At 47.3% G+C, this 17434-nt stretch overlaps 1 protein-coding gene across 6 annotated transcripts in view; it reads right to left on the bottom strand.

Moving 5' to 3' along the window:
• The window catches only part of UIMC1 (ubiquitin interaction motif containing 1), a 38683-nt gene that overhangs the window by 19195 nt on the left and 2054 nt on the right, over nucleotides 1-17434 (bottom strand). For 5 of the 6 annotated variants that reach the window (XM_065690849.1, XM_065690851.1, XM_065690850.1 and 2 more), the window contains exons 2-5: nucleotides 14832-14989; nucleotides 7667-7757; nucleotides 2527-2651; nucleotides 1087-2223 (exon numbers count right to left, since the gene is read on the bottom strand). In XM_065690849.1, the coding sequence (XP_065546921.1) occupies nucleotides 1087-2223; nucleotides 2527-2651; nucleotides 7667-7757; nucleotides 14832-14981 (1503 nt within the window). In that variant the 5' untranslated portion in view covers nucleotides 14982-14989. The remainder of the gene's footprint in view (nucleotides 1-1086; nucleotides 2224-2526; nucleotides 2652-7666; nucleotides 7758-14831; nucleotides 14990-17434) is intronic. The other variant, XM_065690848.1, reaches the window with a different exon arrangement.

Genomic DNA, 17434 nt, shown 5'->3' with positions numbered 1-17434 from the left:
CCTCTAAGGCTTGCTTAAATCCGTATCTGCTAAACCCAAGCCAAAGCACTGTCACGAAAAGTCACATTTCAGCACAGGCTGCTCTGCTCTTTTTCTGCAACCAGAAAATGCAGACATGACGTTTTTCCTAAGTGCTCAATATTACAAGACAGAATATAAATATCACAAAACAAGTTAAGTATCTTTCTAACACCAGGGTAAATGATCAAATACACTTGAAAACAGGAACAACAGAGCTGAGGCTTCAGTCACAGAGAAAATAAAGTTATACAATGATCCGGGAGTGAAGTCATTATGAAAAATGAGGGTTGGAAAAGGCTGACACAAACCTAAAATACAGCAGTAATAAATACTTCATCTGACTAGCAATCTGTTTAAACTTAGCAGTGACAGAAAGCTGCCTTCCGCTCCAACAAGAGCCCTGATGGAGACAGAGGCTGACACCTAGCGTCTAGCAGCCCCAACAAGCAAGCCGAGGAGAAGGTGCCCAACCCCACAACAAGGACGATGAGCACGGCTGCAGTGACAGATCACTCGGGGCAGGCAGAAGATGCCTGTGAGCAGGCAGAGCCTTGCCGGCCACAACTGCAGGGCCACGAGGGAAAAAGAGCTCTCACAAGGGTGAAGCACGGACGGATGCAGATAAGCATGCAGGTGCAAAAAGGAAAAGCTACACTGCAAGGACAAAAGGCACGTTTCTGTCTGTGAAGGAAAACACATGGCCATGGGTTTATAAGCTGTTTTGCCAGAAGTGGTGGTCAGCATCATCTCTGTGCTCCCTACCCTCCCTGACACACTGCCAGGCTACACCCTTTGGAGAGGGACAACTCAGCTGCAAGTCTTTGTCTCAGTGGTGCATTAATGGACAACTGCCAGGCTGCATGATGGCCTCTGCCATTTGTGAGCTGGGCATCAGCCTCTACACTTCCCCTCTCTCTTTCACAGTAAGCTGTGTGGCTAGGGGAGGAAGTCCCAACGTTTAAGGGGAGCATTAAACAGCAGTGCCTACTTTGCAGAAGGGACTGAAGCCTAAAATGGACAGAAGTGCAGGAATGTTCAACATCTGCTCAGTGGTGAAGCTCTTACCTGGCAGTAGCTGGTGGTTGGTTCATCATCAGAAGTGGAGGTCTCTTCTTCCATGCTGTGCCCTGGACTCTCTGCCTCCCTCCTCTTTGAAGGCAGGAGCCAGGTCATGCTCTCAGACTCCTGCCCATCTGGATTTCCATCTTCTGTACCATCAGCAACCCCATTCTCTCTGCTTATGTGCTCTTCTTTCCCAAGCTCATTTCTGCTCAAGGAAGGACTGGGCACAACTGGGTTACCAAACTCCTTCTTGTGCAGTAGCTGCCTCTGAGCCTGCTTCAGGCTCTTCTGGTAAACCTCCAGCTGACACAAGATGACTTTGGTGTACTGGTTGGGGTCCACCCCTTTGGGGCAGAAGGGGATGCCCCAGTAGTAGTGCACTGTGTCTCTCGCCTCCTCCTGCTTGTGCTTCTCCTCTGCTGCATTCAGTACACAAAGCTCAGGGGTACTGTCAGGCACCTCGTTCTCCTCTGCTTGCTCTGCGGAAGCACAGACTTTGGTGGCATGCCTGGGCTGCGAGCCGTGTTTGGTACCTGTTCCCCCACTGCTCTCCCTGGGGCTGCCACACTGTTCTGCAGTCCCACTCTTGGAGAGCATGGCTGAGCTCCCAGCACTAGCTTCTCCCACAGAATGGCCAGTGCAGGGCAGGGGCTGCTCTTTTGGTTTGTGGCCTGTTGTTCCAGAAGAGCTGGAGGAGCTCATGAACAGTCTCCGAGGTGTCAGTTGCCAGGAGCCTGAAGTCACCCTCCCAAAGGTGGGACTCAGAGAGATGAGGTCCTCTCCAAGAGTGCTGGGTAACATGTTACTAGAATCACTTTTCGCTGGTGAGGAAAGCTTTTCACTTGACCTTGTCACAGGCTGGCCCTTCCCCGGAGACACGATTATGCTGGATACTAGTGAGCTTTCAACAATTTCCTGGCTTAACCTCTTCAACACTACCAGGGGGCTCCGGGCGACATCCATCTGTCCATTCCCATCAGCTCTGGTGCTCTGTGAGTGGGAGCTGCACTCGGAGCGAGGGGTGTCAGGGCAAAGCGCCAGACCTCCCAGGATCTCAGAGCCTTCCTTCTTGGCGGACTGGCTTTGGCCTTCTGCACACAACTGAGGGGTTGCATCAGAGTAGTCCGAGGACTGACAGCTCTGAAAAACAAAAGGTTGATTCTCCAAAAGGCATGTACTCTATCAGCAAAGCACACCAAGGGCTGGGCTGCAGACCCCGCATCCTGATCAAAACCCAAAATAGGGTACAGCTGAGGCTCGACTTTATATGCCACACTCACTAGGAATGCTACAAAACATCTACTCTGCAACTACTGCAGTTCCAGCTCATGCTAGAAATAGCTAGGCCCCCACCAAAACCTTGTTTTGTGCAGTGTGGCAAAACAAGCACACAAAGCAGGAGCTGAAGAACCCTAGTAAGCCTCTTCACACAAGCGCACTTACACTAAGGCTCTCAGCAATGGCCTTCCTCAAGAGCTCCTCCTCTTCCTCTTCCTGACAGTTCACTTGTCTGGCTTCTTGCTCACTCATTTTCAGGGCCAGTGCAAACTGTTCCTCTTCAGTCATCTCTACAGCAGAAGAATAGGAAAATGTCAATTCACAGCTGCAGGTGTATGCAAACAGCCAACATACACCCAGCGTGCTGGGAGAAATGCCCAAGGGTCCCACATCTAAACCTCAGCTCTCCTGAAAAGGTGTCATCAAAACCAGAGCGGGCAACACGAAATGAAAAAGATAACCCAAGTCAGGAACTTCAGCTAGGATATCTACATCAGTATAAGCTCTGACTCCCTGGTTATATTAATTGCAGTGGAATATTTTATTTGCCCTCATCAAACAATGCATTCTACAGCTGCAGAACATGCGTTCAAGGAGAGGAGAAGGACGGATTTCCAAAGTGTGCTCTTTTTTCCATCGGGTAGGCTCAGCAGCAGGGCAGGCTGAAGAACATATCTTCTTTAATACACTTTTCTAGCAGCCAAAAAGCACATCTCGCTGCCTTCTGACACACAGATACCTGCAATACCACAGGAGACCTACCCGAGAGAGAAAGAGCTGCACGTTGTTCACCCCGAGCCGCAGGTGGAAAGCTCAGTGGAGGATAATGTTCCTTGTTCGGTGGTATTATGGAGGATCTTTCACATGCATACATCCCCCTTCTGCTCACATCACCACTCCACTGCATCACTAAGTCAGTCATGCATGGGGAACAGGTTTCCTACATTTGTAACTGCTATTTCAGCAGAAAAATCTTCCTGAAACAGTCAAGAGCAAACCAGAAGCTGAGACTGGCTATTTAGAAACAAAGCAGTTAGTTACTTTGGAAAACACTTATTTACTCAGATTCAACCCAACACTTCCACTATGCTTAAAATATATAATGCCTGCAGAATGGAGTGCAGCTTGGAAAACAACTCAACAGCACTCTGAGGAGCTGCAAAATACATCTTCTCACTTGAGACAAATTGACAGATTTCCTTCAGAACCCGCTCCCTCCTTCAGGCAGAATCCTGCACGCACCATCTCATGCATGAAGCAAGAGGCTTGCTTCTGATGGGCCACAAGATCTTTAAGACACACGATTTGAACAGGAAGGCCGCCCAAACACAAAACATGCCTCCGCTGCAGCCCATTTCAGGCACAGACGTTTCCCTGGATAAAGATGCATTCTGAAGTTGCAGGCTCCCATTTTCTAACCCATCCTTTTCCTACCAGCTGCTCCCGAAACCCAGCAGCGCAGCCTCCCTTGAAGCAGCCTGGGATTGCACTGGTCTGAGCACAGCCTGTGCACCACGGCACTACTGCATTGAGGTGCATCAACACAGCAGCAGGCTCTGCTTTGCCCTTCCCCCAGCTCTTTGCTAATGGCAGGCTGGTTCTCCCCCTGTCAAGCAGGATTTGAAGCATTTTTGGACTGTTCCGATTCCTTTATATGTCCTGCTAAATCAGCACTTAGCTGTAGGTTGGGGCTTTGGTGTGGGGGGGGTAATTTCTTCAGTTTTAAAGAAAGAGATTGAAGTGAAGGCAGAATGCAGTGCACTCAGGGCTCGTGGGGCTCTTTTGTCCTTGGACAAAGTCATTCTGTGATGTTACAGCCAGGAGGGACCAGGGCAGAAAAAAAGCAGCATCCTTTAATGGAAAGCACACGACAGTTCAGTGTATGAAGAAGGCTCCTGTCCCCAAGAACAGCAGTAATACACAGTGTTTCCACTATACCAAACACCTCCCCAGCATTCAGCTGATTTGTTTCCCTGCCCAAACCATCACAGCAATCATGCCAGACCCTTCAAACTCTGCCATGTGCAAGAAAACAGATTCACGTGATCAGTGCCCCACAACACAAGACTTTCCACGTGCTTAAATGAAAACAGAGGGCTGAGTGTTCATCAGTTCAGACTATCAACATCCATGAAGCTTAATAAAAAGAAACATTTTTTTGGCGAGTTACTACTGTACATTTTGTTTTCTTCTCCCTCCCTGGCACAGCAATTTCCCCTCTGGAGACAGGGAATGTGCCAGACAAATGCTGCCTCTGGCAAAGAAACCAGTGACAAACAAGATGCACTTAGTGCATGTTCCAGTTGAGTAGGTGCTCCCGAGATGGGGAAATCTCAAGTTTAAATCCACCTGGCATTACGGTAGGGAGAGCAAAGAACAGCGCTGCTCATGCCTTCCAGGAGACTTGACCTGCTTTAAGCTGAGTGCTGTGGAGCCGATGGGATTTTGTGCTCCACATCTGATCCTTTCTCAGTACCGTGTATTTTATTAAACCTGATGTTGATTGCGCTGGCCATAATTTACCATGATTAGGAACCCAGAGTGCTGCATTACCCCCGACCGACCAGGGTGTGCAAACAGAGCACTGGAGCGCTCCGGGGGCACGCCGCGGGGCCGGGGCTCCGCAGCCCTTGGGAGGAAGGACCCCTCTCCATCTGGACAGACACGCTCCATTATGCTCAACACATTGCTCCCGCTGCTGGAAAGGGAAACGCCAGCACCTCCGGCTGGGAATTCTGTGTCTCACACTCCAAAATCCACTCCCCACACGTCTATGCCAAAGCAGCAGGAAATCCCAGCGCCTCTCCCGGGACCAGGGCATCCAAGAGACCCACAGATGGGAAGGAGGGTCAGGGAGAACTGTTTCAAAGCTACTGCAGCCCTAAACAAATTAAACCATTTCAGAACCTTTTTAAATGCTAATATGGCAATTTGCTAAGCGATTTATGTTCCAGCTCAACGTTTGCAAAGTGAATTAGATGCAAAACCCTACTAGTTGGAGTTTTAGCACTTACTAGTAACAGATTTACTCAAAGATAACAGAGATGCAGGATCTCAGTATTTCCACATATCCAAAGTGCAATTACAATAAAAACATTCAAATGTGCTTTAACACTCTGGCTTCCTCCAGGAAAAGAAAGAGAGACTTCTTTAGGTTTTGTATTTCCATTTATCCTGTCAGGATGAAACGTCACAGATACATTTAAGTTATGGCTTTAGGTTAAAATGAATAAAACCACAACAAAGCAAAAAAGGGAGGATACGCTTTATAACTAGAGCCTACAAGTAGCTGAAATGTTCCAGTTTTGAGGAGAAAGATCGTGCTCTACCCAGAAGCTCCAGATCTTTACAAAAGACCAATTTGCCTCGCAATTCAAAGAATTTATTTAAAGACATTGGGAAAAATAATTACTACTTCAAATCTTAATTTGCCTACAAGCAAACACCAGAAGTCTAATTATAGCTTCCAATAAACGAGAGAATAGACCCACCATCACACGCACTTAAACAAAAGACCTCCCTCGACCAAGTGGCACCAGACGCCCCCAAACTCCTCCGCTTCGAGGAGACACACACACCAAAGAAAAAAGGCAGTTTTTGCCCCAGGAAGAGAAAAACTATTACCAATAATTTCAACTTCTAGAAATGCAGCAAAACTCCTCATTACACAATGGCTGGAGAGCTGTCCCTGTTTCCTGTGGGTTTTCTGGAGCACACCAAACACCTTCAACACAGCATCAGCACACTCAATGATGCGATGAGGACATCCAACTTCAGCAACTCCCTGTTCTTAGCACCATATGTTTGGTCACATCTTAACAGGATCTCTAAGGGGGGGTTCAGTGTTTATTTGGTATTCTGTTTCTTTTGGGAGAAAAAGAGCAAAACAAACTAAAGGACTCAATCTCTCCCCATCTCTGCCTTTGCTATCTTACTTGTTCAACCCAGGACATGCACAGTGGGTTTCAACTCCCACAAAGAGCCAGGCTGTTTCCTGCTATGGCCTTAGGCCTCTATTAAAAACAATTTAATTCACACAGGCCCTGTGAGGACTGACAAGCCCAACTGCTGCTGCTTGTGGAGCACTGGCTGGCGTGCTCCATTTTGTTCAGTGATTGCTTTGGGTTTTGCAGGAGACAACATCTCTCCCATTTTAAAACGTTCTGAATTTAACACGCTAGGTGGATGGCTGCCTTGTGGAGTGCAAGAACATGAGCATGGATCCATTGGGACAGAGTGATGTCCAGCTGCCCGACTGCTGTAACAAGTGGTGCTGTACAGGCCTGGCTCAGTGGTCCCTTCTGCTTGTACAACCCCAGCATTCAGAAATGCTGCTTGCAGAATACAAGCAGAACAGCCCAGCCTGATCCCTCTGGCATCTATTTATTGACCTATTGTCCATGAATGCATTTAATCCCTTATTAAGGTTGCTGATGCTGACCCCTTCACAACCTCTTATGACAAAACTTCCAGGAGTTCACTACATGCTGTGTGAAGCATTACTTTCCTTCACCCATTTCAAACCTACCTATCTTCTGCTATTTCCACCGACTGCAGCCTGGCTGTAGGAGCTGCTAAACAACAGCTCTGTGTTCAGCTGAGGCATCGCCTTCCTGATGTGAACTTTGATCCCACCTTCCTCCCTTAACACAGCAGCCCCAGGCTTTCCAGTCTCTCCTCATAAAGCAGCTGCTCCATCCCCTTTATGGCATGGGCTGCCGTTCTCTGGAGCACCACCGCGTCCTTGAGATGGAGAGACCAGAACTGCACACAGCACTGTTGATGTGGGTGCACCAACACTTTATATAACAGCAACATGACATAAAGCAAATCTCTTGTTCTTAACACCCTTCCTTGTGTTGCCCAATGCTGCTGGCTCCTCCGGCTGCCTACGAGCCCATGATTTCAGAGAACTGTCAACTGCGACTCAGATCTTCCCTGAGCTGCGACTGCCGGGTCAGAGCATCGTGATGTTTCAGGGAAAGACAGCAGCAGAGGGGCCTGAACAGGAAGGCAGTCTGTGATTGACAGTGCTTTCAGATCATCTTCAACCGAGTCTGAAACCCGGTGAGCAACCAACACCCTCGCACACTTATTTTGGAAGTGCACCAGTTTGTGCCTGGAGAGAAAACAAGTGACAGTGTCTATTCAGAAAGGCAAATTTCACCCTTGAGAAGGGTCTTCTCCAGGATCTGTGCTTCCCCCACCACATCACAGCCCTTCTGCAAAGGAAATAATTTCTAGCACGAACAGCAGAAGCTGCTCAGCACCAGTCTACTTCCCCAGCCCCACGCTCGAGACCTACGTGCAATTTTTCTTTTAGCAGCAAACTTCGTTCTCTCCAGCTGCTGTTTTGTTCTCTTCTTTTGCAATCCACTCTCCTCCTTTGACTCCTGCTGTAATGGAAAAAACCATGGTGAGTGCATACAGCATGTAAGAAATACTACCAGCTCCCTCCCCCCCACGACTCAGACACAAACACTGGTTCAAGAACAAGCCTCTATTTGTGTGAAATTTGAATTTCAAACATAATTCAAGCACATTCTGTAACTATTAAAAGCTGTGTGATAAGCATAACGAGCAAAAAGAGTTACAGACTGACATAAACAGAGAAGTAGGAGAGACAATAGACTTCATGCCAGTCACCACCATGCACTGCACCTGCTGCCCATGATTTTAGAGAGAATTCATTTGGCCTTGCTAAAACATTAGTATTTGTCAGCACTCAAAACAGAAAAGCAAAACGTTTTTATACCCGAACATCACACACCTCAAAGCTGCGACTGTTTCCTTCCATGTAGCTTCTAGTACTTTGCCCAAACAATTTCAGGTGACCCAAACTAGAATCCTAGCTATTTTGGGGGACCCTGAGGGCAGGAGAGCCAGCTGTATTTATTCCTCCTGCTATTCTCTCATTGTATTTGCCACAAGTGTTTAATTTTTGAAGCTTGAGTACTCCGGAAACCTGAAGTCTCAAGGCCTCCTGGAAAAATACCCCCATGAACAACCTCAGTGCCTGCTGCTTTAAGCACACGGACTGCCACAAGAATGGTCACAAGCTGAAATGACAGACATTTATGCAAGTTGCTGTCCTAACAGCTTAAGTGAGGCCATACACATTACCAAGGGCTGGCACTGGACCTCTTCCAATTTGACTCTCTGTATCATGTAGAATTAGAATCAAACCCAGTGTTTTAGGCAGAGACCCAAGCATGGCCAGGACGGGGCTTCATGCATCTCCATCTGTGCTGGTTTTGTTCTCCGTGAGACTCCTGCAAACTGGCCACATGCTTGTGCCTCATGCCACCTCCTGTGCTAGGACAGGGCTTACAGATGGGGCATGTGGCTGGGGCTACTTTAATGCAAGCAGATACACTGCTTATTATCAAGTGTCATCAATTCCTGCTGCCCATTGTCTGTGTTTCTGAACCTGTGAAGTCCTTTAGACTGTACCTCTACGCTGAGTTTTGTTCCAGCCATCTCCAGTTTAATGTTATCTGTAGATTTTATTAATGTATGTACACCACTTGCTCCCTCTTACAGATCATTAATGAGGATGTTAAAAGACACACAGACCTAATATTGATCCTCTTGGCCTCAGCTTTACATCTCCCTGAAACAAGCCTCTCTTCTGTTCATCACCAGCCTTTGCTCACAGTCTTTTAGCAGGATTTCAATCCAACAATGTTACTACCTAGACCAAATTGAATTATTTATCCAACTAAGATTTTGCAAGACATACTATCAAGCAGTTTCCTGAAAGCCTAATACATTACAGCTTCTACATGCCCCAATACCTACACCATTCCTCACTTCCACCAATTTTAAGAATCAGCTCACAACAAGGCAGGGATCGTGCTTGTCAAGTCCACACACACATAATCATGCTTGCACCTAACGGCTTTTCCTTTGACTTAATCCTCTTCCTCACCCAGCCTGGTTTTGGTACCCTGTGTCTAAAATCTGCTGTGACTCCAAAAGGCTGCCTCACAGCCAGATTCTCTCTTGCTAGAAGATGGATGCTCACACACAGCAGGTGAAATCCTCTCTCTCCCGGGGCCCTGCATGTTTTCCATAAGGCAAAGGTTTTCCTGTTCCAAATCACCCTGCAGTGGCAGCCCCATGGTGGGGCTTGTGGGCAGCTCACACCTAAGGGAGTGCAGAATGGTCTGTGGGGCTGCACCAGGATCATGCTAGGATTATATGCCGGAGAGAGTTCAGCAACAGCTCTCCTGCTGTCCCCCAAAGCCCTGACTAACAGTGCTAAACTTACTGCAGCTTAAGACAGGGGCAACTTAATCCTAGGCTCTGTAAATCCCCAGCTCTTCTCTCTGGGCATCAATCTTCCCCTCATCACTCTTGCACTTGCCAGAAGGTCAACCCTGACACTCTCATCTGCAGCTCTCTTCCAGGGCACAGGATGTGATTTACGAGCACACCAAACTTTCCATGGCTGCCAGCGTCTGCTCTGTGCACAGAGACACACCATTACAATATGCACCACAGGACAAGACGGGGCTCAAACACCTCCAGGGCTTTGGAGGAGAACGTTGTGCCTGGTGGCAGGCAGGCTGCCCGGCTTCACCACACAGCCAAGGCCGTGCCTCAGTGCTGGGTCCTGAAGAACCTCCACATTTCCAACAGCGGCAGGAGCAAAATTATTGCAGGACACGTGCTGTATGAACCTCATACATTTGAGAAAGATGTTTAAATTGCTCAGCAGCATTCTACCAAACAGCTCCAGCACAGTGAAGCGCTGAAGCAAATCCAATTAATCCTGATGGACCAAAATATACACACACATCTCAATTCCAAGAATTCTTAAATCTTCTTTATTTTTAAACCCAGAAAATAAAACATACCTTTTAATTAGGATTTATGGCTGTTTGCACCTCTGCTGGGAGAGAGCCCCGCAGGCCCCAGAGTGCTCTGCATAAATGCAGGCATGGATGGAAGAAACAGAAGGAGCCTAGAAAACTCAGAGAAGACAACAGGGCTTGCTCCTTCTGACCCAACCTTTTTAATGCTCATCTCTCTACAAGGATAATAGGAACTCAGGGGGCCACTCAACCAACTGCCTTTCTAATAAGATCACTAGTCCAAAAATAATCTTAATCAATTAAAATATTCCCAAACTGCAGCCAATACTTAGTTACAAGGTCATCTCCAACACACAACTTCCAGGGGAAACTAATTATTCTAAGCGGAGGCGAGGTAGGGGCTGTGCACCTCTGCTCAGTGCCAGCCTGGAGAGCGTCTCCCCTCCTCTGCCATCAGTTTAAAGCATAATGGCCAGAAGGAATCCAAATTCTCTTCCTGTGTATCAGGCTCTGCAGTTTAATTTATGACGCTCTCCGATGAGCAATTCCACTGTCAGCATTGTACACAGATGAAGAAAAAGACAGGCTTCCAAAGTCCCCTGCACGTTTAGTGGAAGGCAGCCACTATTCTTCCTTGGGTTTTTTTACCCTGCTTGGTTTCACCAGACAGCAGGAAATCAAATTCCCATTTTAAAAAAGCTTTTGCACATACTTAAGAGAACCTGACGCTGCCAGCAGAAACAGATAGAGCTCCACTCACTTCTAAAAGCCCATAAGTGGAAGCCAGTAGCCAGCCTCCCACATCCTGCTCCCTCCAATCCACATCATAAACCACAGAAATCAGCTTCCACTGACTCAGGGAAGGAAAGGCTACAGAAGAATGCCTCCATAGCTAACAGCGCAGGCTGCAAAGTCAAAAGGTCTGGGTAGTTTTACTGCTCAGTAGCAGTTGGGACCATCTAACAATAGGGCACAGCCAAACACCACACGTCCTGCATGGGAAATACACAGATGAAAAACGGACTAATTTATTTTTTAAAGCCAATTAGATGTTGGAAGTGCCACGTTTGGCTCTAGCCAAGGCTGCTGCTGCTGAAATTAATATCACACCCTACTTTATTAGTCTCTGACTTCAGCTCAGAATCTGTTTCAGCTCTGCTCTGTCTTTCAGCTCATTAGAACAAACCTGCTGGAAGTGGAGACTTGAACAACAGACACAACGGAGCTTGTGCCAGACGTGTAGTTCCTGACACACAGGAGGGAGGCCTCCGCAGGAAAAACAGCTTTCACCAGGCTGTGCGGAGACTGGATTCAGACAAACCTGATTTCTGAGGAGAAGGTACAGCACAGCACATTCACACTGTGTTCTCCTCTGGGAATTGGAGTCCCTCGGTACCACAGCAGAGCCCCTGGGGACAGGAGGGTGCTGCAGTGATACTCCTACATGGCTCTGCTTCACTCGGATTGCGAGTGGTGTGAGAGGGTACTGCCACCCTCACGTGACACTGCCAGCACCATCTTCACTATGAGGGTGCTGAGGTGCTGGCACAGGGTGCCCAGAGAAGCTGTGGCTGCCTTATCCCTGGCTGTGTTCAAGGCCAGGTTGGACAGGGCTTGGAGCACCCTGCTCCAGTGGAAGGTGCCCCTGCCTGCGGCAGGAGGTTGGAATTGGATGAGCTTTGAGGTCCCTTCAAACCCAAACAATTCTGTGATTCGATGATCTTCTCCATAGCAAAGCATTCCTCAGGCCACGCCTGGTCCTGAGACAAGTGTTCTCTGCCATAGTTAACGGAGAACAGGATAGGGCAGTGGCTGGGTTCCAGCCAGTGTCCAAACACACCTCCCTCTTTCTACCAAAACCAACATCTGATCTAGAACATCAGTACATGCTGCTATTTATCCAGAGTGCGAATATCTCCAAACACAGGGATAATCAAGCAAAGGAATGTTCCACACCAAAGGGAAGAGGGGCCATGGATACCATACAGAAATAGATGGCACCGTCACCATGGAGTCTTGTCATATGTTCCCCAAGGGCTGGCAGAGCTGATGAATCTGGCAGAAAGAGCCTGTGAAACTTCATGCAGACTCCATGAGCAAAGGCAGGTACTCTCAAAGCTCACAAAGGATCTACCCAAGGAAAAAGAGTCCCACAGCTGACCAGCAGCATTTTGGGTTAGGGTCAAAGAGGTTAGCACAGCTACTGGGCCTCTGCTGGCTGACAATCATCTTTCATACATGGCTTCGGAACAACTTGGAGGTCAAAGAGTCTCTACAAAACAGCCCAATTCACGCAGGAGGCTTGTGAGCCAGCCCAGGAATTGCTATGCTTGGAGAGAGCATTGCTGGGCACTATCTGAAATATTGTCTATTTGTGACTGACCGCCTGTATTCTGGCACGGGCAACTGATTCCCTGCAGGACTGATCAGGATCCCCCTGTCAGGGGAGACAGGAGCCACTTTGCTCATTCGTCACGTCTGCATTTTCGCAGGCACAGCCTGCACAGAGAAGGTAATCTCTTGTTTCCACAGAGCCAGAGAGACTGTTCTTATTTTGTCTGACCCTTCCCAAAAAACCAGAGAAGCATTCCCCAAATCCAGGATTATATATAGCAGAGATCAGAAAGCCCCACATCCAGAAAACTTCCTTCTGATGCAGCTCTGCGAATGCCACAGCATAGACATGAGCAAAGAAAGAAAACTTGGCAAAAAAAACCAACCATGGATGAGCTTGATAATCCAGCATGACTGAAAAATTCCTGGGAGAGGCAGTCTGCCAAAGATCATCAAAAGTGAGAAGCTGGAGGCTTTCCAGGTGCAGCTGCTACAAGATCTGCTGGTCTGGAAGCAGAACTAGGGACTTGTTCTATAGATACCTGCCAAGAGACTGCCAAGGAAGAAAGCCATCGAATCAATGATGCCCAAATTGTCCTTGTAGCTTTTGATTCATAAGGAACCATGTCCTAACAGATGCAAGATTAATTGAGAATGTATTGTTCTCTAAAATTGCTATTGATCTGAGCTTCCCACACCTCTTCTTGAACACATAACAAGGTCTTACTAGAGCAAGAACAACAGTTGCAAGGTTTGAAATTGAAATTCAACTTGATGTACACTGAAGAGCTGAGACAGTTACAGAAGCCAGACAGTTATTTTTTTGAGATCCCAAGTAAATCACATTTTTGGGTTTGATTTTGCAGAAAACAACACGACAAGAGACTGTGGCACCGGATCTGGAAGCTGATGACTCACAGAAAGAGACTGAACTGAATAAATCCACTCATTCAACTGACTGAACTGTTGTCACTTATACAGAACCTAATTGGCTCTTTAACGGCCTCTCTGAGCATATCCTTTTCTGTAATATGACCGATTATGCCATCAGAATTTATTGTTTATAGACAAACTTACACAACAGTCAGGAGCCTAACCTTTTTATAGATGTCTTTTAAGAGACGTTTGCTTCCCCTTTCTCAGATACGTGCACATTGAGATGAATAATTGCAGACAATAACAGGTCCTGATCTTTTATGTACTGCAGCAGCTCTTATAGCTGCTGATTTCTTTTTCCTTATAGGTTTCACAATAAAGGCCAGTGATGCAGCAGACATCTGAAGTTAACTTAGCATATTGCAGAGCTAAGGGTTTAACCCCACTGAACTATTACTGCCATATGTTCCATTTCTTTCAGGGAATTTCCCAATGGGAAAGAACTCAGACAATGTGAAGAAAAAACATCCAATATCATTTGCCCTACAGCTTCTTACTGTTTATTTCTGGTGCTTTTCCCCTCCTCACATGATAATCGCCTTATTGTAGAGGAGCATGCTGCAGATGTGGGAGCGAAAGGGACTTGATTTAAGATCTGCAGCTTGAGAGTAAAATGAAATGCTTCTGAAAATGGTGGATCCCAAACACCAGCAAGACAGAGCAGAGCCTCAATAGTCATACACAAAAAAAACGATTCTAATAGTTTCCTCTCGTGTACCTCGGCCAGCTGGGGACAGTTTCTCAAGCTCTGGGTTTCCCCCAAGCAGGAGTTCCTGCACTCAACCCAACGTCAATGTGACAGACACAGACATTTCAATCTTCTAGGGTAAGGCTGATGTTTGCAATGAGGGATCAAGGACCTGAGCCTTTATGTCTCAGTGAGGCACTCCCACGCCACAATTCACCTCTACACCCTATGGACGTGGGTTAAAAACTCAGGCTTCTGTAATTCAGGATCAGTTTACCTGACACCAGCTGTGCCTGAGCTACACACAAGCCCATGTTCTGAATCATTTTCTTATCTATTTGCACATAATACAGAATCATGTTTCTAAGGTTTAGCTGGAAATCAATCAAATAAAAATTATGAAAAAAAGATTTGTAAAGGGATTGAGGAAAGGTTACTTTGAAATTACGTTTCAAATTCAGTTCTGAGAGGATCTGGTTATCAAATCCCAGACTCATAACTCACCCTCACGAAGCACACCATTCATTTCCTAGTCAAACAGGATTTGATTCATCTCATACGTAAGAAAAGGAATGGCACAATAACCCCTGCACAAAGCCTGACCCCAGCACAGGCAGTGTGGGGTGCTAGGGCTCTCTCCTGCCACAGCAGGCCCCGGCACAGGCTCTGGCCAGCAGAAGGTGATCACTGACCTCTCCATCACTGTCAGATATAACAATGAATGCATCCACAAAGCTGCGCTTCTTCTTGGTGTTGGCTGAGTTCCTCTTATCTTCCTCCTCTTCCTCCCCATCCTGGCCTCGAGAGTCCAGGCCCTCTGTGGGCTTCTTCTTCCTCGGCATCCTTCACTCTGAAAGAGAGGGAAGGATTAAAAGCCATTTGTTTTCTTCTGATTTAGATTTCCCCTAACAGCCATCCTTTTTTTTTTTTGCTATTTTTAGTCAAAATGCTGCAGGCATCAGAACCTTTATTACAAAGCGTGGTGGATTTAGTGTTACTGGGAGCCACATGTACAAGTCACCACTCATCTAGTTAAGAATTCTTTATTACGGCTGATTGCTAAAAAGGGGTTTCAGGGGAACAGCAACACAGAAGCCACTGAATGCCCTCGCTCCAAAGTAATGAGGCTTTCCTCCTAAAGCTCATCAGCAAACTCCACCAAAGCATTGCTTCACAGCAGGTCTGCTGCCCTTCAACACAACCCCAAACATCCCCTCCTCAGCCCCACACCTTCATTATCCTGGTGCAGAACAAACCAGGCTGTGGCTGCGGATCAAGCTGGAATTTGTGTGCCAGAACAAGAAGCCACCACAGCAGAGCCATTTGTCAGCTTTTATATTCAACAAAACAAGGGGGAAAGGCACGTTCTTCAAAGGAAGCTGTTTTGCTGTCAGCACAGCAGCTCAAAGGAAGGCTGCATCAGCACTACAAAAAGGGAAAATGCAGGCGATGGCAGTAGGCAGGTTGGAAACAAAACAAAAGGTTTATGTTGCAGCCTGGATTTCTCAATGAGCATCAGGCTCCGGAAGTCCTCTGCGCAGACATGCCCAAACCATTTGTATTAGAGAAAGCACTTGACAAGCAGCGAGGAACCTGCTGAGCATTATTAGTGCAAACCTGAGTGCTCTACGAGCAGCACAATTGAGGGCAGGTGCCCACACAATGCAAGCTAGCACTTCAGTGTCTCCTTTCCTTGCCAGCCCAGACTGTTGGAGATTGATGCACAGCAAGTGTTAGCTGCTGTGATCAAAAGGACTCAGACGAGAGGATCAGGAAGAGATCTCGGTGAAGGAGAGCAGCGGGACGGCACACACAGTTAAACCACCCTTTCCCTTCTGTGTTTGCTGTTCGCCAAACAACCCGACAACAACATTTGGTGCTTCCTGAACTGTGATGTAGAAGAGGCTCGCAAAGCAGGCGGAGCACGATCAGCTCTGTTGAAGTTAGAATTCAACGTGTGCGGAGTGGTTAAGCAACAAGCCCCTTGTGTTACACACCAGAAAACAGCAGAGCTGGAAATGTAAGTCAACTTGGCTGGTTCCCAGACCAGTGTCCTTCCACAGGATCATTCTGCCTTCCTTCAAGATCACTGAAATAGCTCAAATGTGCTGCTTAGATCTAAAATAAGAGTAGGAGACGATACAAAAAGGACCCTAGGTTACCCAATATAGAGCCAAACCCTTCTCTGTAACACCACAAAATTGCAAACAGCAGCTTTGTGTAGAAATGCTAATGGAGAAGCTCAGAATGCCTGTCAGCGCCAGGAACAGCAGCGCACTGCTCCACCTACAGTCCGAGGCAGCAAGGTGAGGCTGAGAGAGCAATACACGCGTTCCCTCCCTACTATCTGCAGCCTCCAGAAGCTCTTGTAGCCTCTCAGCCTCCCTTCTTCTGCAAACCCATGCACACACATGCCTAGAGACAAAAGATGATTATCCTGGTGAGTCACGATCTGTACTGAAGGTTTGCTGAGCCCTTTGAAGACGGAAGGCTGTACAAATGGCATGCACAGCACTAGAAATGACTGCAAGGACCACTGCAGTCCACAAGTGTTTCTCTGTTTAGGAAAGGCAAATAAGTGCTCCTTTCGAAAGAACAATGGCTTTTGCTAAACAAAGCTGTTTTGCTCCAGCCGAGCCCAACTCTGGTCCTGCTGGAATATCATCATTACACTTCATCCATTTCTTATCTTTTGCTCCAAATGGCCTCTTTGCCCTCAGCCCAGAGAGATGAGCCAAGGCTCACCCCCAGCTGCTGAGACCTGCCCCACAGAGGGTGTCTGTGGCGGTGGGGAGCACTCCTTTATCAGAAGGAAACCACTTACACAGACGGTTTAGCACAGCGATGGGGAGCGAAGCCTGGGCCTCCGGTGCATGAGCCCACACAGCCTCCCCCTGGTTTTGAAGAGCCAGCCTGGAAACCTCTTCAACCACCAAAACAAAAGCATGTGCCATGCTGCCTTGTTTTTAAGATCCATGCTGGTATCACCAGCTCCCCTCTGACTCCACAATGCATCTTCTGCTTGATGCACTGTGCTAAATAAGAGATCACTGAGAAATATCAGCTGGAGTTTTGATGAGTCACCTACCTTCAACATTTAAAGGGAAGGGAGGAAAAAAAAGGAGATGTAAGAGATGTAACCACACAACTCCCACAACGCTGCTGAAAACGAAGGGACTTGTGGCAAAGAGTCTCTGTAAATGTAACTAAGGGAACAAGACAAATAAGAGATCACTTGTAGCTGCGCTAGTCTGAGGCTATGAGTAGGAGAGCGAGATAATAGCTTTTATTAGAC

This window comes from Lathamus discolor, chromosome 10 (genome assembly GCF_037157495.1).
Source record: "Lathamus discolor isolate bLatDis1 chromosome 10, bLatDis1.hap1, whole genome shotgun sequence".
NCBI classification, from domain to species: Eukaryota; Metazoa; Chordata; class Aves; order Psittaciformes; family Psittacidae; genus Lathamus; species Lathamus discolor.
The sequence above is the reverse complement of the archived record's forward strand: the minus strand, read 5'-3'. Positions and strand labels throughout refer to the sequence as shown.